The sequence below is a fragment of the Artemia sp. Qi Xiang Cuo genome, unplaced genomic scaffold (assembly GCF_049724085.1).
Source record: "Artemia sp. Qi Xiang Cuo unplaced genomic scaffold, ASM4972408v1 HiC_scaffold_3341, whole genome shotgun sequence".
NCBI lineage: Eukaryota > Metazoa > Arthropoda > Branchiopoda > Anostraca > Artemiidae > Artemia > Artemia sp. Qi Xiang Cuo.
Window position 1 is genome coordinate 25,656 of NW_028300732.1, and position 21,156 is coordinate 46,811.

The 21,156-nt window shown below is 32.6% G+C and overlaps 1 protein-coding gene across 1 annotated transcript; it reads right to left on the reverse strand.

The window, feature by feature from the left end:
* Nucleotides 1–717: 717 nt before the first annotated feature.
* On the reverse strand, nt 718–16,145 carry LOC148938407 (uncharacterized). The gene is made up of 3 exons (XM_089107819.1): nt 13,020–16,145; nt 2,403–2,573; nt 718–1,001 (listed from the first exon to the last, which is right to left on the reverse strand). The coding sequence occupies exons 1-3, from the start codon at nt 13,060–13,062 to the stop codon at nt 718–720; spliced, it is 498 nt and encodes a 165-aa protein (XP_088963945.1). The 5' UTR covers nt 13,063–16,145.
* Between the last annotated feature and the right edge of the window lie 5,011 nt (nt 16,146–21,156).

Genomic DNA, 21,156 nt, shown 5'->3' on the forward strand with positions numbered 1-21,156 from the left:
TGTTCATTCAACCGAGAACTTTTTGAAAACTTTTTCCTACATGTAGTACATTCATACGGTTTCTCACCAGTATGGACTCTTCGATGTTCGTTCAAATGAGAACTTAGTGAAAACTTTTTCTCACATTCAGTACATTCATAGGGTTTCTCACCAGTATGGACTCTTCGATGTTCGTTCAAATCAGAACTTTGTGAAAACTTTTTCTTACATGTAGTACATTCATACGGTTTTTCACTAGTATGGATTCTTCTGTGTCTGTTCAAAGCAAAACTTCGTGAAAACTTTTTCTTGCACATAGCACATTCATACAGTTTCTCTCCAGAATGGATTTTTGTATGTCTATTCATATGAGAACTTCTAGAAAACTTTTTCTCAAAAGTGTTAGATTCATACAGTTTCTCTCAAGAATGGATTCTAGAATGCAAAGTAAAACTTGAAATACTAGAAAACTGTTTCCCACATGTAGTCAATCAGAAGGTTTTTCACTAGTATAGATTCTCCTGTGTCTTTTCAAATGAGAACTTTGTGAAAACTTTTTCTTACATGTAGTACATTCATACGGTTTATCACCAGTATGGACTCTTCGATGTTCTTTCAAATAAGAACTTCTTGAAAACTTTTTCTTACATGTAGTACATTCATGCGGTTTCTCTCCAGACTGTGTTATAGAATGAGAAGTTAAACTTGAACTACTTGAAAACTTTTTCTCACATGTAGTCAACCAAACAGCCTCTCACCAGTATGGACTTTTCTATGGTTTTTAAAACGAGAAATTTTTGAAAACCTTTTCCCACATATAGTACAGTCATGCGCTTTTTCACCAGTATGGACTCTTCGATGTTCGTTCAAATAAGAACTTTGTGAAAACTTTTTCTTGCAGATAGTACATTCATGCGGTTTCTCTCTGGTATGGATTCTTGCATGTGTACTCAACTTAGTTTCAGATTTTACTATTATATTAGACGGCTCAATACAGCGAAACGGTGGGGAAGCATAGACTCCTAAAATAGAAAGCATATAAAAGCAGTAGAAAACATATAAGATTTTAGAAATACTGTTAGCCGTAAATTATTTTCTAGCTTACGAGGTTTCATAATTTCAACTCCAGAACAACACAATATTTTTAGGAATTGATAGAAACCTTAATCAGACTAGACAATTAAAGGCAGCGCCATTATGTTGCCAAAGTAATAAGCCATGTGCCTCCCATGTACTACTTTTCTCAGCCACTTCTTACAAAAAGGGCGTTAGTAAAAGCTTAGGATTGGGTTCAGTAAATTGGAAATTAAAAGTTATAGCACTCATGCAAAGGGTTGAAAGTAGTTGGAGTTCTCCTCCCATTCATCTTTTTCCTATCTCTGTAAACCATATACAGAGGTATACAATCCTCACAAAACACAGTTTCTACAACACAGAACAAAAATAATAGAATTTGAACATCACTGAAAAATAATTACACCAAACACAAGCAACCCATGATATTTGCACATTTGTTTTAGCTACTGTATTTTTACGTTTGAATTAAATTAATATCTCAACTAATAGGCACCTATTTATGAACCTTCTATTGGAAATTGTAAAATCTCCTGATTGTTTAGACTAATTTCTGTTCAAACGTCGACGTAAACAATCTTTGATAATGGTTCATTTCTATGGACTGTATTTTTGTTCAGGGACGATTGGTATACTGCATGGTCTCTGAGAAAGGGTAGCTATATGCATACATATATTTTCAATATTCTTCATTGTATGCTCATTAATATTTTGGTCCTCTTCGGGTCCAAGCACTGGGATGTGAATTACACTTATTAATATACAAATAATTAATATCACTTATAAAAATGCTAAATAGCCTAAACTAATAACTAATATACTAATTATTAGACCAGACGATAGCAGCTAAAAAGTCAAAGTTCAAGCGTAAAACAAACATGAATCACTACCAATCAACAAATGAAACCCAAAAAGAGACTAGAATAAATGATTAAGTCAAACTTAGAACGAACAGAAATTACCCTAAAAGGATAACAGCTAACACCATCTATGTCTTTTAAAAATCAGGATCCGTGCTGGTTTTTCGGATGTCCCGTTTTATTTTCATTTTTTCAGTGAAGAAACAAGAATCTTTCAGAGCAGTCTAACAGTACAAACGATTCCCATCATGACACTTCAATTCAATCCTTTTTCTCTTTTTTGTGTCACTTTTGTTTTAGGTTTTTTAGAATAATATAGCCTTTATCAATTTTCAAGGTTTCAAATTATTATTAAGATATTTTCATGTTTCTACCTTGACTATTATTTTAATGTTCAGTGCAAATGTAACTATTTAAACTGACAAAAATACACACATCTTATTTTGTTTACCAAAAATTTATGTAGACTCTTGATGTTTAAAAGCATACCTTCGTTCTTGCAAGTAGTTACATCCAATTTAGGAGAGTCGAAATCGTTTTCAAATTTTACAGCTATACTGGGTGGAATGATCAAAGTATTATCCTCCTGCTCAGATGATACATCACAATTTGTAATCCCTATAACCTGTTCCTCTTCGTTTGGAAATAAGTCTTCAATTTCTGAAATAAAATCACAAATAAATTTACAATCAGAACCACCATAGTAAAACAAGCCTGTCACTCCTCTGAAACAACAAATTTTAACATCTTAACAAATTAATTTCAGCATTTAAAAAAAAAATTAATAGCTTAGGTTATACAGCTAAATTTATAATCCCGAAAACCTGATCATCTTCAATTGAAAATAAGTTATCCGTTTCTGAAATAAAATTGCAAATAAATTTAAGCTCATAACCAACATAGTAGAACAAGTCTGTCACTCCTCTGGACCAACAAATTTTAACATTTCAAATTTTTTTAAAAGATTTAAATTTTCTATATAGGGTGAATTGTCAAAATTACGGAAAAGTTTCTATACGGCACTTTGGACATGAATACAATATCTGTCAAAGACATACTTTCAAAGTTAGAGTAAAACTTGCAATTTCCGCCTCACTGAAAAATAATTTCATGAAACACTAGAAAATAAAAGATTTTTGAATTTTCATTAACTTCTCATTTTCCAAAAATCTAGGGTTCTTTCATCAATAGCTTCTCATTTCCACGTTTTCAATATATAAAATTGAATGTGTGTTGGCATTGTATGCATCACTGCATGCATCTCTACACATTTCATCCAATCAACAAAAAACTTAAACGTTTTTTTAACTACCAGCTTAAACAGTTTTTTGGTTAAGCTTACCCCCCCCCCATAAAAAAAACAAATCTGTAGGCGGGGGGATTTTTCCATATTAAAATGAAATTTATGTGCATATCTTTTTCTGGCCTTTGGCATATGTAATAAAAATAAATTAATTAGGTAATTTAGCCTATATAAATATAGGGTATATATAGGCCTAAGTTAAATATAGGGTCAAGGTCAACTGTACTCAGTCTGGGATTAACCCTATATTCGAAAGTACGACGTTGGAAAAGAATTTGAAAAATGTGCCTTTTTTACATTTGTATTCCATGCAGAATTGTATATTCTCCGTGGATTTTTCTGTAAATTGATATTGCTGATGATGCTTGTTGGCTATTAAGTGTATCTTTAGAACATTGATGAAGATATAATGCAATAGGACAATCCATGAATAATACATAATTTGGGCTAAATAATTACATATTAAGGGGAGGGGGGGGGGGAGGTTAGTGACTTATAAATGTTCAGGAATAATTTAAATAGTAATATAATAATATTATAGTAGTAGCAAGTAGTAACTTTAGTGTTCTTTATTTTTTTTTTTTTTTTTTTTTTTTTTTTTTTTTTTTTTTACTAGTGTTTACAATCATCCCTCAAAAAGAAACATTATAAAGTTTGAACACAACTTTTAATATTTATAAAATACACACTTGCGTCATTCCTAACAGCAGTTAAAGTAAAGTGACGCGCTTTAAGTAATAATGTAAGTAAGTATTTTAGAATTTCTAAAAGTAGTTTCAAAAATTTTATAGTGTTTCCGAGGAGAGCAATCTTTGCACCAGACTCACTGAAGATATCAAGCCGTCTGAGGCGAAAACAAGCAACTGCACACGCTTGTCCTCAACCCCAGTTCATTCAAGGCTTTATTTTTCCCCTCATCCAATGAAATTTCTGAACACCTTCTATTCACTTTTCACCTCATTAAGGGATGAACTACTTTTCGTCCTGCCCCAAGTTACACATTTTATTTTCTCTCAAAGATTGAGGGTGGCGCGGTCATAAATTTACTTTACTCCCTATTGCTGTGGCGCGATCATAAACTTAATTTTCTCATTATTTTTATAGCTTGCCTAGCCTATTAAGTGGCTTATGAAAAATCACCCCGGAAGAACTGGCGCGATCGGTACACAGCTCTAAATCATAATATTACAAATGGCACAGTCCTTAGCGCTATCTTTGTTAATCTTTGGGTATCTATTGTCTGTAAAATGTGAACTAGCTGTCTAAACCTCTCTTTCATTTCAGCTCTATAAAATCTAAGCTAATATTTTGTTTGATAGTTTATTTTTTAAGTTTTCAAGGTTCTGCGTTAAAATTCAATAAAATAAATCCATATTTTACTTTGCAAACACATTCTCTCATCAGCAGTCGCCAGCAGTAGAAAACGCCGAGTTTGTACGATTCCATATAGTTCCATAGCTGTGTATTCCGAACCCGGACCAGGCATATCGTGTTGGAGGGGAACAGAATCCGCAAGAAATGATGCAGACCCTAAAGTGGAAGAGTTTTTTTGCGTGGCATGGTCCTTTCTTATCTCTTTTTTCATCCTGCATACAGAGACATTTAACTTCTTTTTTTCTACCATTGTATGCTCTGTTCCATGTTCGGAATAGCTCTGTATTCCGAGCCCAGACCACGCAGACCCTTTTCTTAAGGGGAACAGGGTCCCAAGCTACACCTCCATCCTATATAGTCCTTCTTAGCCCAAACATGCAAATTTATCTACGTTGCTGGTTTCCTGGAAGAATAGGGGTGTAAAAATATTAGTAAAAGGTTGTTCCCAATCTTTATTCTGCCTCAGATGAAGGAAAATGCCCATGTTATTGACCGCCCCTTTCGTGTTCATAAATCTACGTCACATTTTCACGAAATCTAGGGCTACAAGTTCAAAAGTGAGATTTTGTCGAGCAGGATAATTGACCGTCCTCGGGTGTTATTGCTAGCACAAAGGGGTTGAGTATCCCTTTTGGACCTGTTGCATTGCGGCAAGTAAAATTCTGGGAAATGATAAAAACATTGTTAAAGATCCTGTAAAAAAAGAAGATAAAATAATAGCTAAATATTACATGCTTGAAATTAAGTAAAATGTACGAAAAAATAAAAGAAAAAAAAACTACTGAGGGGGTTTTCTTTTCTTTTCTGTCTCATCTCTGGTTCTAGGGGAGCTGAAAAAAAAAAATGATGAGATGCCAAACCAAGTTGACTGTGAAGTTCCATGACCCTGAGGGTCCTGCTGCAACAAAGTTCGCGGACAGACTGAAGATTCTGCAATGTTCCGCGTTCAGAATAGGCAACCATCTCTGCGTTAAAACAAACGAGCGTCTTTATACTGCGCAATGTTTACGCCACAATACACAATATGGTCAAATTTCAGATAATTATTGTGTTTCTTTTTTTCCCTATGACCTTAATGCCCCAATGAAGGGCAATTGTTGGGAAGTGGATGAAGGAAGGAAAATTTTATATTGAAAATCAAAATTACAATGAATAAAATCTTGGACTAATGAGCATTCAGGAATTAATATCATTATACATCAAATATTATGTTTAATTCATTAGTTCTTTCCAAGATAGTTCAAGACAAATATAGTTTTCACAACAAACAACAGTTTAGCTACTGTCCCCTTCCCTACAAAAGTAGAAACGCTACTACGAAGTTAGCGCTTTACTAAAACAAATTAAATTACAAATATTTTCTTTTGTACTTATTAAATATTGAAAATAAAGATTCAAATGAACAAAAATCTTGGACTGAGGAGCTTTCAGAACTAATATACATAAAAATAATCAGTTTAATTTAATTTGTTCTTTCCAAGGCTGTTCAAGAAGTTTTCAGTAAAGGGCCAATGACAGAGTAAGCTTTAGACTTTTACAGTTGGGGAAAGGGGTAGTAGCCAAACCCTTTTTCGCAGTAATTTTGTTTGTTTTAAACATGATTTGCACATCCAATTGAAGTTTTACTCGTATCAGATTTATTTATTCAGTTATGCTAATACCTGTTGTATGTTTGTTTGCTGTGAATATTTATTTGATTTCTGATTGTTTTGGGTTTCATTTATTCTTTAATAGTAATTTTTGGTCGTTTTGAGTTTGAATTATTATAGGAATTTATTTCTGCTGATCTTAAGTTTAATATGGTCTTTACTTTTTTTGAAAAACTTCTTTTTTTGGAAACTTTTTTTCTGTTTGCTTTTGATTGCAAAAGTTTTAAGTTTTTCAACGTTCCCTGTTTCAAAATCATTCTTTTTCCCACCTTAAAGTTTCATCAACCTATTAGAACTATTATCAAAGTAAAAGTAACAAAGTAGCGGAAGTATCAGAGTTAACAAAGTAACAATAAGCAACTTCCATAATTTACAGCCCTTGCCCCGTAAAACAAAGTCGCCCTGTGAATCAGCAAATCAAAGTATGAAAGTAATCTTAGTAACAACAAGCAACTTGCATAATTCATAACACTCGTCCCGAGTGCTTGGAATGGGGGATTTCAACCCTGGAAGCACTGTTATTGTGCCATTGGATAAATTTCAACAAAATGGCTATCTCAAAATTTCAACTGGATGCATTTGAAAATAGGGGGTGGGGAAGGCTGGTTGCCGTTTGATCACTTTTGACTGTTAAAAAAGGAGCTAGAACGTTCAATTCGCAATCAAATCAGCCCCCTCCAAAGCTAATACGACCACTCCTTCCACAAAAACCTTATATGTTAACAATGCACAACTTGCATAGGTTACAGCCCTTGCCCAGGGGGGCTTTAGAAAATTTATCAACCTCTGAGTTATTGTTATTTGACTTTTGGACTGTTTTGAACAAAATGGCTGTTTCAAAATTTTATTTAGATATATTTTAGAAAAAAAGACAGGAGGGGGGGGTACCCTTTGATCACTTTCGAATCTTGAAAAAATGCACTAGAACCTTCAATTTCCTGTCGAATAAGCCCCACTAAAGTTTACACAACCACCCATTCTGTAAAAATGGGGAACTAGCAAAAGTTACAGCCGTTTCCACGAGGGTTGGTGGATTAGTCAAACCAACACTCATAGGTATTTTACTTTTTGAATTATAAAAAAAAACGGCTATCTAAAATTTCTATTGGAAGCATTTGGGGGAGGGGGGAGGGCGGGGGGACAGGTTGCTTCGCGATCACTCTTGACTCTTAAAAAGAGAACTATAAATTTCGATTCCAAATCGAATAGTCCTTCTGCGAAGTCTATACGACCATCCTTTCGATAAAAACCTTATATGTTAAAAACGGAAAGCTTGCACAACTTGCAAAACCCCGGAGGCATTGTTACAGGATTTTTAGACTATTTTTACACCCCTTACATAAAAACCTTATATCTCCCAAGGGCATGACTTACAAACCTAGCCCCCAGGCTCTGGAAGTTTTTTCAACACTGGAGGCATTGTTATATCATCTTTGGTATCTCAAAATAGCTATCTCAAAATTTTGATCAGTTGCATTTGGGGAAAAGAAGGCGTCAGGGGAAGGAGGGATCACTTTTAGCTCTTAAAAAGGAACTAGAACTTTCAATCTTCAATCAATTTAGCGTCCCCTAAAGTTTAAACAACGTCTGCCATAAGCCTTATATGTCCCCGGGTTATAACTAGCAATCCTTGTCTCTGGCCTCTGTGGGGTTATGTCACAGTTTATATAATTATCCAGTAAGTTTACCGCAGATGATTTCTGGCTCTTCATTCTCGGTGTGAACAAAAAGCTCCTCCCACTTATTTCTGCATTAGCGGGTTAGTGTGTTTTTGTCAATCAATGAGAAATGGTTACGAAGTGCATTATTCGTAATTGCGAAAGCAGAAAAAAACTTGGTGAGCCAGCCAAGTGGTTTGCAAGTGTCCCATCTCACAGGTATGACTTAATTTATATACAAATTATGACTTAATCTATTATTTAAATACAGTGGACTCAACTGATTGGCTTATGTAGGATTTTATAAAAAAAAGGGGGCGGGGGGTAGATGAAATTTGTGAAAATAAGAAATTTTTTTCTTCTAATTACTGGTGGAATAGGTGTGATGGTTTCAGGGGCTGATCCAGGATTTTTTTAGGGGAGGGGGGGCGCAAAATAGGTTGATCCGACAAACTTACGTTAGGAGCAAGTTTAATTAATGCAAGCTTGCGTTAATTAGGTAAATTACACTACTTTAGACTACTTTATGGGGTAACCCTCGCCCCCCCCCCCTCTGGATCCGCAACTGGATAGTTTATCCTTTTTTTTCACGTCGTGATATTTATTTTCTCAGATTGTAGTTCCTGTGATATTTGAATAGTCTAGTTACCTGTTTTGGCGGAGAGCCTAGATAAGACTAGTTTCGTTTTCAATCAATGTTTTCGTATGAAATGGGCAGACCTTTCCTGAACTTTAAACAATAAACACCTCTGTTTCAAAATCTTTGCACTCTGTGAATTTAGATAGCGATAAGGGTTCCTGATTGAGACCAGTTTTAGAACTTGGGTTCTAACGACTTCGAAACCTACTTGTAATTCCTATAAACATCTGAACTAATTTTATTTATATATATATATATATATATATATATATATATATATATATATATATATATATATATATATATATATATATATATATATATATATATACACATATATATATATATATATACATATATATATATATATATATACATATATATATATATATATATATATATATATATATATATATATATATATATATATATATATATATATATATATATATATATATATATATATATATATATATATATATATATATATATATATATATATATATATATATATATATATATATATATATATTTATATCTGCGCGCACAAACAGCTCCTCTCATTTGATCTGCCATCAGCGGTCCAATTACCCTGGAACACGTATTTTGGCATAAAACTTTCTCAAAATGCCTTTGAAACCAACTTGAGACTTCGGAACCTATTTTTAATTCCTAAAAACATCTAATAATAACATTGCACTACTAATTACCGATTTTCATGTATATATTGGAATAAATTAATTTAAAATAACTTTCTTCAAAATTAGTGATCCAACGTTGAAGCCAAGTTTCGCGTCCAAGAGAAATCTGACGTGTCTACCCGTGAAAAGATCTAATGCCGCTTATGTTTATACCGGTTTATACATTCTCTGGAGCACTCGCATCTCGGTCCAGGTTTTTATAATGGGTGAGATAGGGAATGATCAGACTGCTAATTCTATAAACTGTGGGTTATGTCAACTCGGTGGCATTGTTATATGATCTATGGAAATTTTTGAATGAAATGGCTATCTTAAAATTTTGATCGGATACATTTGGGGAAAAGAGGGCATTGTGGAAGGGCTACTTGCCCTCTAATCACTTTAGACTCTTAAAAAGGAAACTAGAACTTCCAATTTCCAATCAAATGAGCCTCCTCCATAGTTTATATGAATACACCTTCCATATAACCTTATATGCCTCAGGGGGATAACTTAAAACCCTCGCTCTGAGGTTTGGGGGCTGTCTCAACCCCTAAGGCAGTTCTATATGATATTTAGACTATTTTTAACAAAATGGCTACCTCAAAATTTCGATTGGAAGCATTTGGGAATAGCAGGGCGTGGGGAGATAGTTGTCGTTTGATCACTTTTGAGTCTTAAAACGAGAACTAGAACTTTCAATTTCCAATTAAACAAGCATCTTCCGAAATAATATGACCATCCCTTACACAAAATATGCCCACAGGGCATAAATTACATCCCTTTCCCCCGATCTGTGGGGGGTTGTGTCTACCACAGACGCATTATTTCATAACCTTTGGACTATTTTGAACAAAATGGCTATCTCAAAATTTTTGATTGGATACATTTGGGAAACGAGGACTTTCGGGAAGAGGGGGATATTTGCCCTCCAGTCACATTGATTAGATGCATCTGGGAAAAAAGACTAGGAGGGGGGATAGTTGTTCTCTGGTCAATTTTGACTCGTCAAAAGGACATTGGAACTTCCGGTTTCCAATTGAATGAGCCCATTCAAAATGCATACAACCACCCATTCCATATGATGTGTCTGTGGAAAAAGAAAAACAATAGTAAATAATAAAACATTGGAGCGTAATAGCCTTTACAACATACAACGCTATAGCTGTGTCTCTTATAATAGTTTTTTAATTAATCAAAAACAAATCTTTTTTGCCATTCAATAAAAAACAAGATAAATCACTATAGTTCAGATACAATTTACTTAACAGTTTAAAAGCCTTGGCTACTTGTCAGCAGAGTACTGAGCACCATCTATAAACATGTCTCGCCTGTGTCCTCTTGCATCAAATTTTATAGATTGATCTTGATTTGTTTTACCTCATTTTCAACTTCATTCTTGTATCGAAAATGTTATCTGGGTAAAGCCTCTTTAAGGGGTCCAAGCAATTGACGGTCTAATGGACAAGGTTAAGAAAGAAGGGATGATTCGGAAACGTCTAACTTCCCAGTGTTCCCAGTGAAACATTTTCATGAGCAAAAGTCAAAAGTGTATGGCGTTTTATTCGAATAGAAAGGCTTACTTTTTTGTTAGCATATTACTATGGTACTTGCTCTTATTGCCTCGTTGATCTTCAGGATAGTCACAATAGTTAGGCTCCTGTGAATTCCAGAATACTGCAAGAATGACTTAAGGCCTGCCATTTCAACAAAACGTCGTGGTCTCTTGACTAAAGGTTTGATTCTTCTACAAGACAATGAGCATCCACATATGGCACTGGTAAAACAAGAAACTGCTTAAAACATGGGTGAGAGATTGCTCCAAATACCCCTACTGCCCTAACTTTTCTTTTCAGACATGCATTGGTTTGCAATCCTTAAAGAGGCTCTACACAGAAAACTAATTAGATCCAACAAAGAAGTTAAAAATCAGGCGCAAAAGTGGCTTTCAGACCAATCTAAACAATTTTATGCTAGAAAAATACATAAATTAGAACAATAATGGGATAGGTGCATAAATGTTGCCGAGGAATAAGTTGAATAGTAGCCAAAATTTTTAATTGACTTAAAAAATCGTTTCTAAGCTACAGTGATTCGTCTCATTACTTATTGAATGACCCTTGTGCTTTGCTTGATTTTAGGAATCAATTTTCTTCTTTTCATTCTTCCTAGGGATATGTAAGCGGATTCTAATAATTAAATATAATATACCTGATAGAATATTAAAGTTGAAAAGGCTACACAGGAGGCTCTCAGGTAATGCTCTTGATGAACTTTCTCCTGTTAATTGTCTTGTTAAAAAAAAATTTATGGTTAATGTTTTTGTTTTATTTCTGTTTTGCATTTTTTTTAAATGTATTTAATTTCTTTTTACTCCACATTCTAATACTTTTAGAGTATTTTTGTGGGTAATAAATACATTTTATTATTATTATATAATTTAGTGTTACTCATCAAAAACTACAAGCCTGAGAAACTTTGCCTAATTTTCAAAAAAGGATGAAACACCACCAAGAAGTCAATAAATCTTAATAAGAATCATTCCATCAGATTCAGTGTATCAGAGAACCCTTCTGTAAGGGTTACAAGCTGCCACCTGCAAAATGTGTAATTTTGTAGCTTTTGCAGAAAGAAATGTCATGGATGCATGTTTATTTCATTTTTTTTTCAGGGATGATTGTATCAAACCAATGATTCCAAAATATAACGAGAGTCCTCATTAAACACAAAATGAAAAGTTCTATTCCCCTTTTTAAGAAACTAAAAAGACTGGAGGGCTAAATTCTGAGAAAAGCCTTTTATTCAACATTGTTGAAAGTTCCAATAACTGTGCCTTGGAGATAAAATGAGCTCTCAGAAACCATAGGGATAGGCATGTAAGTTATGAAATTAGCCCACTATTTATGAATATTACTTGTTATTGGGAAGTATACACTTTTTTTTAGAAGGGGGATTTCTGCTAGAGGGGTATTTTCCAGGTGGAAAATTCTCTGTTTTACAGAAATGTTCTGGGGACAATTTTCAGTGAGGATGGGATTGTTCTGGAAAATTTTCTGGGGGGTAAGCAATTTACATGGGTGACTTTTCATTGAGGAATTTTCTGTACGGGAATCAAGTTTTCCATGGGGGGACAAAGAAAGTTTTCCAGCATTATTTGAAAAGCATCCAGAAAATAAAATTACAAAAACAAGTTTTCTCAACTAAAAGTATGGAGCAACACTAAAACTTAAAACTAACAGAAATTATACCATTAATTAGGGGGGTTGAATCTTTCTTCCTCAATACCTCTTTCTTTATGCTAAAGTTTAACTTTTTGTCCCAATCCTTAAAGAATTACTCCTGAAACACAAGGGCCATTTTATTGAAATAAGAGGCTCTTTTAGAAGTACTAAGAATCTTTAGCGTGAAGAGCAAGGGATTCAGAAGGAGCAACTCCAACCCCCATTTACAGAATAATTTCTGCACATTTAAATATTTAATATTGCTCCTTACTTTCCAAAAAAAAACTTTTTTTTTAATTTATCTTATAAGACTGAATATTTACATAGGTTAACTTGAAAAAAAAGATACAAATTATCCAGAGGAATTTCAATACTTAATCATAGCTGGAAAAACAAATGGATTTACCATCATAAGTAATAATCAAATGATCCTACTTTCCCCCAAGAATAATCGTACACAAAACAAAGTCATTTTAGGTAATATTTACTTGTTTTAGGATATTATTCATCTAATAGAAGGAAGGATAGGATGTAGATTCTACTCATGATTACTTGGCTAAATTCTTGGAACTACTACTAACCTTGTTTAACTGTAGCTTCATCAAAAAGATCATTTGTATCCATTGTTTCACAGTCAAAATTAACCTTTGATTCAATCTCTTCTGCTAATGATCAAACCTCAACTTCTAAGACTCTATTTCCTAGAAGACAAAGAGTCAAAAAAGGGGATTTCCCAACTGGAAGCAAAAGTGCTTGACAGACAAGTCATTTTGACATTTGGTGTGTGATAACCAATTCTTTACTTCAACTATATCCAATCCCACACTTGAGCACTGCAAGTTTTGACCCATAAAAACCTGAAACCAAACTAGAGCTTATTGTAAAGAACTTTATACGCTACTAGTTAGTATTATGTTGATGAAAAATAAAAGAAGACTTATCTAGAATAAACTGACAAATTAGTGACAGGCTAAAGATAAGATAGAAAATATAGATTGAACATAAAGATACAATGGATAGAAAGACAAACCAGTATTTGCTTTTAAAAGTCAAAAATTAAAAAAAAGGGTTTATAGAGAAGTTGGCAACTTCTGACTATCCCAAATAGAGATGATATGCTGCACTTATCAGGGAGCCAAGGCGTCACTGAAAAGCATAAAAGAGTTTGTGAAAATAAAGCAGAAAATTGATCTAGTTAAAATAGGAACTAAAGTAGTTGAACACAAAGACTGCTATTTTTGTGGTGGTATTTCTGATTTCAAAAACACAAGTGTTCAACCCAAGGGTAAAATAGAATATAAATTAAATTTTAACTCTTCATCAATTAGCAGACTCGGGTCTAATTAGGCATGACTATTGGCAATGGGCCTCCAAGTTCTATCAACTAACTCCATTGAGCATCTGTGTCTTGGGTTACTTTTACTAAAGTGGATTGCTTGGCATTTCTGGACATTGAACTCCTGCTTCCAAGTCTCTGCCCAGCAAGTAAACAAGTCTAATTGTATGATTTCTATCTTATCTTGTCTCTCAGCAAAATCTATTACTTTTGAATTGTCAGCATAAAGGCTTATATTATTTTTAAAATTTACAGATACATCATTAATAAAGATATTAAACAGAGTTATGCCCAGGACTGTGCTTTGAGGCACTCTACTTCTCACTTCCACCTCATTCAAATAAATGTTTCACATTTTTCTCAACAGTTTTGCTGGTACTTTTCTTTTACTCAGAAATAGCATTACCAGTCAATATTTTCTGTTTTAATTCCATCAGACTCTAGCCTAATACAGTCTTTTGGGGCACATTCTATCAATTGCTTTTGCAAAATCCACCAAAATGTTTACTGAAAACCTTTGTCTATGAGTTTGGTCACAGGGTTGGGATGATAAAATTTGATCAAAATTTGGGATGAATGCTGTATTTAGTAAAGTTGCTGCACTAGGTAATAAGCCTTTGGATATTAGAAAAAATGAGTTTCCTCCATTCCATTGTCTTGAAAGCATTTTTTTTTATAGTTAGTGCTTTTCATTTTTTTTTTTTTTTTTTTTTGTATGAATTTTTACTCAGCTATTAACATTTTTGTAAATAGTGGGCTATAAATAATATGTATCTTATACATATATATTTAGATATATCACCTTTGTGTTCTGGGTTAATACATGCTATCTTTCAATCTGCAAGATATACATTTTGAATCTAGAGGCTTCTAGAAAGGCCAGGTAAATGGAAGAGATAGTTTGGCATCTGCTTCTTTAAGAAGTTGAGGGTTTATGACACCTGGACCAACCAATTTGTTGGGCTCAAGGTTTTTAAGCTTGTTTCCATGTCAAGTCCACTAAAAGTAATAGGGGATATTTCAATTAGGATGTCATACTTGGGAGAATCTGAGAGTGGTGCACTGTCTTTGGGTGTGAGAATAGAGGAAAAGTGATCACTAGGAGAGTCTGCTATTGCTTGTGGATCACCAGATTTACATCTATTCAGTTCCAGCTGGGTAACTGAATGTCTAAAAGGCTTTTTAGCTGAGGTAAAATCAACAGTTTTTTCTCAGATCTAGCTGGTGTAGCTATAAACTCCTTATATTGATCAACAAGATTACTCGATATATTTCTTACCTAGTTGGGTGCTTACTTGTACTTTTGGTAAGGACTCGTGTGATTTATGTGCTGTGAATGCAACCTCCAAAACTGTTTTTTTTTCTGTTCCAGGCCAGGTCATCTTTATTTCATTTAGTATAAATGGAAGTGTTTTGGGTTGTGTGTGTACTTTGTTGATGAATTTCTGCCCATGAAGTCAATCAATAGACTTTTTGTGGCACACCATGAATCTTCTACTCGTTGCAATAATGAAGGATCAATCACATAATGATGTTGGCAAGTTAAGGACACAAATGTCTGGTGGCCTTCTATGAAATACAATGCATCCAGTAAGAAACAACAGAGAAATGGGTTGTTTATGGATGTGTGTAGAACCGGGAAGGGGGGGGGGGTATAAACAACTACAGTATCAGGATAGCTAATACTATATGAGAAAAGAATTTAAAAGAATGAATTAAATGGTCTAGCTCACTTTATTTTGGAGTATTTTGTTCAGAACAATCCTGCCTCTGCAAAGTTGCTCCAGATATGGTAAATTTGTACATATTAATAAAATTTAGTTAAAAAGAAAGTGAATACATTGCTTGACCCTTTTTTTATAGATTAAATTTTGAGCCCTTACAGGAGATAAAGGGGCTCAAAAAGTAAAGAATAAACAACAGTTTGAAAATGTGTTTCTTAAAAGAAGTGTCCTGTGAGAAAAGATTGCCATTTATAGCTAATTCAGGAAGGATAATGATTATTTTCAGTAGCCTAAAATTGATAGTAAAATTTTATTTTGCAATAAAATTTGCAGGAATTTTGAAAGAGACTGACTTAAAATTTCCTGTATGCCTAGAGGCCTTTTCTGGTGGCATTGTTGATCAAAAGTGTTCAGATGAGACACTGTTGATCAATAATGTTGATGAAAATGATTGACAATTGAAATTGTTGTTTATCAATTTTTTTAATCAAATCTAAGCAGGAAATTTCAAGGATGTATTTCATGAGATTTTTTTTTCTTTTTAACAATTTAGAAAAATAGTTTATTTTTCATTAAGGTTTTGTAGACAATGTATTGTTAACTTCATCTGTTGCCTAAAATAAGACATGAGAAGGTATTTTCTTTTGAGGTACCTATCCTTTTTCTCTCCAAAGGAAAGGGAAGAAATTTTGCTGTGTTTTATAGAAAAATTCATAATTTTTCTTAATTGATACTCCATTAAGTCTTGTCTGTCTTTTGTCATAATTATATATTTTTTTTTGTATCTTGAACGTTTTTCTTTTCTTTGGTTACTCTGCTCTTGTGAAGTTTTTAAGTTTTATGTACTCATGTATGTAGTGTATTAAAATAAAAGTTCAAAATAAGGATAAAATCCTTTTTAATAGACAGTGTATAGAAAATTCACAAAATAATACTAGATATTTTGGTCACATATACAGTGAGCGTCATCGGTAGTAAAACTAAACTTACGTTTGGTTTTACTACTGATGACAGTCACTGTATGTGTGACAAAAATATCTAGTATTTTTTGGGAATTTTCTATACACTGTCTATTAAAAAGGATTTTATCCCTATTTTGAACTTTTATTTTACTGTCACGGAAAGGCAGTGTGGTCTCCAAATTTATCTATGTAGTGTATTATATACTTTTTTCTTTATACTTCACAATTATTATTTTTGTATATGATGTGGGTTAAAATAAATTATTATTATTATAATTTGATCAGGCAGTGAACAGATTTATAAAAAGTTAATATTATATAAAGAAGCAATTATAGTATTATGAAAGAGCATAAAAAAGGCATCAAATGACATTTTCACTTTCATACTAGCTAAATTATTGTGCCACCTGCAAATTTACCAAAGAATGTCCCCAGACGGTATTTTGAGGTAGCTACCTCTACTCCTTCTCCCTGCAGCCTAAAGGGACATGACCTTTGATGACCTTTAAAAATCGGTGTGTTATAAAAGTGAAACCATGCAAAATAGATCTTTGGCTTAAATGAAGTACAACAAAATTGTTTTCAGATCCATGACTTTGCTCAATCCCAATTTATAAGGGTTTAAAGATATGCAAATAAGATATGATATTCATAAGATATGCAAATTATGAAAAAAAACATTGATATGGCTTAAAATTCTATTCAATTAACTGAAATTACATTTTCAGAAGTAAAGCCAGAGAATAAGAAACTGATAACTGAAAATGGGTTACCTACATATGACAATATAGAAAATTTTTTCTTTATATCTGAGCAATAGAATATTGTCATTTACTCTTATATAGAATGCAGTATAAAGTCAAACAGAAGACAATATCATGCTTTCTGCTATTATGTAGAATGATATTAAGTCATACAGAAGACTTTATCCTTCATTCTTTCATAGAGCAAACATAACTAAAGTCATGCAGATGACTTTTTAAACCTCATGCTAATACAGAGCTAGCAAAAATAAAGCCATTCAGATGACTGTTTATATATCTCACTGTTATAGAGAAAACATGAATAAAGTCATATAGATGACTTTTTATACCTCACACTATTATAGAGTAAACATGAATAAAGTAATACATATGGCATTTTATACCTTGTACAATTATAAAGAAAACATAAATAAAGTCCAACAGTAGACTTTTTAAACTTCATACATTGATAGAGCAAACATGAATAAAGTCATACAAATGACTTTTTATACCGAATATGTTTTGAAATGGGGGGTATGTTTAAATTTATAAGTTGCTTTATCTTAAGGGGGTTTTTATATCTTGAAGATGTTTCTTACTTTTAATTTAGAGGTAGCATGATGAAGGGTTTGAATCCCTTCTCCTATGAATTGAATGAAATAGGATCTGATTGAGTTTTGTTACCTCTATCTTGAGACTAAGGATTACAGGTTTAGGAATGCTTGCTGTTCTATGATTCTGATCCCCAATGGGAACGTTACCCAAGAGGCCTGTAGACAGGCCTCTCGTGTAAAGTACACGAGAGGCCTGTCTGACATCTGACAATACAAACCAGAAGATCATAATAAGCAAAGGATTTATTGTACTTACTTAAAATGAACAATTGACAAAGTTAAAGATGACAATTGGACAAATATGCATAAGAATTGTCTCTGAATGCTTTCCTAAGACTCCTTTAAACACCAAATTTTCAGCTTATATCTATTGTAACTTTTTTTGCACATCTGCATGTGCAAAAAAAGTTAGATGCGCAAAAAAAACATCATTTATCTGACACTCCCACAAACTTTAATTTGTTTCAACTAGATAAGGATGACAGCAAAAAACTTTTAATTTCTACTAGGGAAATTCCAGATAAGCAACACTAAGCAAGTATGCTATACTTTGCACGTAAGCCCCTACCCAGAGCTTTTGCGAAATTGTAGGGTGATCTAAAATGGTACTTTTTTCAAAAGATACAATTTTTTTGCTTCTGTGCAGAGGAAACACTTTTCTTGGCTATACAATACATTGCAGTTTGTAATTATATATTTCTATTTCTAGATGACTTTTTACGTATCATTTCAATTATTTAGAATGATCAAAAGTCATACAGATGACTTCTTATGCCTCATTTTCTTATAAAGCAAACATAGATAAAGTCATACAGATGGCTTTCTTGGTTTTCTTCTGAAACATATATGATGCACTAAAATGTTGTACAGAAGACATTATACTACACAACTTATATATGAAAAAAAACAAGAAGAAGTCATACAGATGACTTTATGCCTCATTCTTTTATTGAGAAAACATAAATAAAGTCATACAGATGACTTTTTATACCTGCTGTTATTATGGAGCTAACATAGATAAAGTATTACAGATGAATTTTTTTTTCCTCACTCCAATATTACTGTATGACCATGCCAGGTCATAAGGAGTCATGTTAAGAAAACAATTCTTACTTCATAATATGCAAAATTAACCTAGTTAACATAATTTCCAGGGGTGGGTACCTTTATCTGTCCTATTTTTACTGTTGTACAAATTTTTTTTATCAGAATTGTGAAAAACAAACATATTTCACAGCAATTATCTGTTTTAAAATAGTCTATATATGAAAGTTAAACACCATTACTGCCATCTACCAAAAAGATACAAATAGGTAAATATTTATAAATTTAGGGTAAGTTATGTTAGATTGCCTGGATGGCTCTTGGCTGTTTGTTTAATAAACAATTTTCAAGACTTGGAGAAAAGGCATAAAAATGAAAAATGTGATTGAAAAACAAGTAAAATAGTAAGGATAAAGGTGCTGCCCCTGGAAAATATGTTAACTAGGCTAATTGTGAACTAAGAATTGTTTTCTTAGCATGTCTTGTTATGACCTGGCGTGATAATACATTTATACCCTCATTCCAATTATTTAGAATGATAAAGTCATACAGATGACTTTTTATGCATCATTCTTTTACAGAGCAAACATAAATAAAGTCATACAGATGACTTTTTATACCTCCTGTTATTACATAGAGAAAACAACAAAAAGTCATACAGATGACTTTCTTGGTTTTCTTCTGAAACTTATATGATGCACTAAAATCTTATACAGATGACATTATACTACACAACTTATTTATATAAAAAAAAAGAAGAAGTCATACATATGACTTTATGCCTCACTCTTTTATTGAGAAAAAATAAATAAAGTGATAAAGATGACTTTTTATACCTGCTTTTATTATAGAGCTAACATAAATAAATTCTTACAGATGACTTTTTATACATCATTCTGATATTAATTTATGACCATACAAGTCATATTAAGAAAATAATTCTTACTTCATAATATGCAAAATTATCCTAGTTAACATATTTACCAGGGGTGGGCACCTTTACCTTTGCTATTTTTACTGTTGTACAATTTTTTTTACAAAATTGTGTTCACTGCATTTATCTGTATTCAAATAGTCTATACACAAAAGTTTAACACCATTACTGCAATCTACCAAAACGAAACACAAAGGTAAATATTCAGAAATTTAGGTTAAGTTAGGTTAGATTGGCTAGGTGGCTTTTGGCTGTTTGTTTTATAAACAATTTTCAAGACTTGGAGAAAAGGCATAAAAATGAAAAATGTGATTGAAAAACAAGTAAAAAGGTGAGGATAAAGGTGCTCCCCCTGGAAAATATGTTAACTAGGGAAATTTTGCATATTATGAAGTAAGAATTGTATTCCTAGCATGTCTCCTTATGACCTAGTGTGGTCATACATTTATACTTTCATTCCAATTAATTAGAATGATAAAAAGTCATACACATGACTTTTTATGTATCCTGCTATTATAGAGCAAACATAAATAAAGTCATACAGATGGCTTTTTATACCTCATACTATTATAGATAAAACATGAATAAAGTCATACATATGACTTTTTATGCCTTTCTTTTATAGAGCAAACTTCAATAAAGTTATACAGATGACTTTTTATACCTCCTGCTAGTACATAGAGAAAACAACAAAAAGTCATACAGATGGCTTTTTATAGCCTAGGCCTACAGGATTTTATATATAGAGCAGCCTAAATAAAGTCATACAAATGACTTTTTAATATATCATTCTACTATAAAGCATAATGAATAAAGCCATACAGATGACTTCTTATGTCTCCTGCAATTATAGAGCAAACATAAATAAAGTCATACAGATGACTTTTTAATATATCATTCTACTATAAAGAATTATGAATAAAGTCATACAGATAACTTTTTATGTATCCTGCCATTATACAACAAACATAAATAAAGTCATACAGATGGCTTTTTATACCTCATACTATTATAGAGAAAACATGTATAAAGTCCTACATATGACTTTTTATGCCTTTCTTTTATAGAGCAAACTTCAATAAAGTCATATAGATGACTTTTTATACCTCCTGCTAGTACATAGAGAAAACAACAAAAAGTCATACAGATGGCTTTTTATAGCCTAGGCCTAAAGAATTTTATATATAGAGCAGCCTAAATAAAGTCACACAGATGACTTTTTAATATATCATTCAAAAATAATGAATAAATAAAGCATAATGAATAAAGTCATACAGATGACTTTTTATGTATCTTGCTATTATAGAGCCAACATAAATAAAGTCATACAGATGGCTTTTTATACCTCAGACTATTATAGA

Coding starts and splice junctions, on each gene's coding strand:
- LOC148938407 (XM_089107819.1), bottom strand. CDS start 13,062: ATGGATACAAATGATCTTTTTGATGAAGCTACAGTTAAACAAG. Junction 2,574..13,019: donor TGAAGCTACAGTTAAACAAG/GTTAGTAGTAGT, acceptor ATTTTATTTCAG/AAATTGAAGACTTATTTCCA. Junction 1,002..2,402: donor AACTACTTGCAAGAACGAAG/GTATGCTTTTAA, acceptor TTTCTATTTTAG/GAGTCTATGCTTCCCCACCG.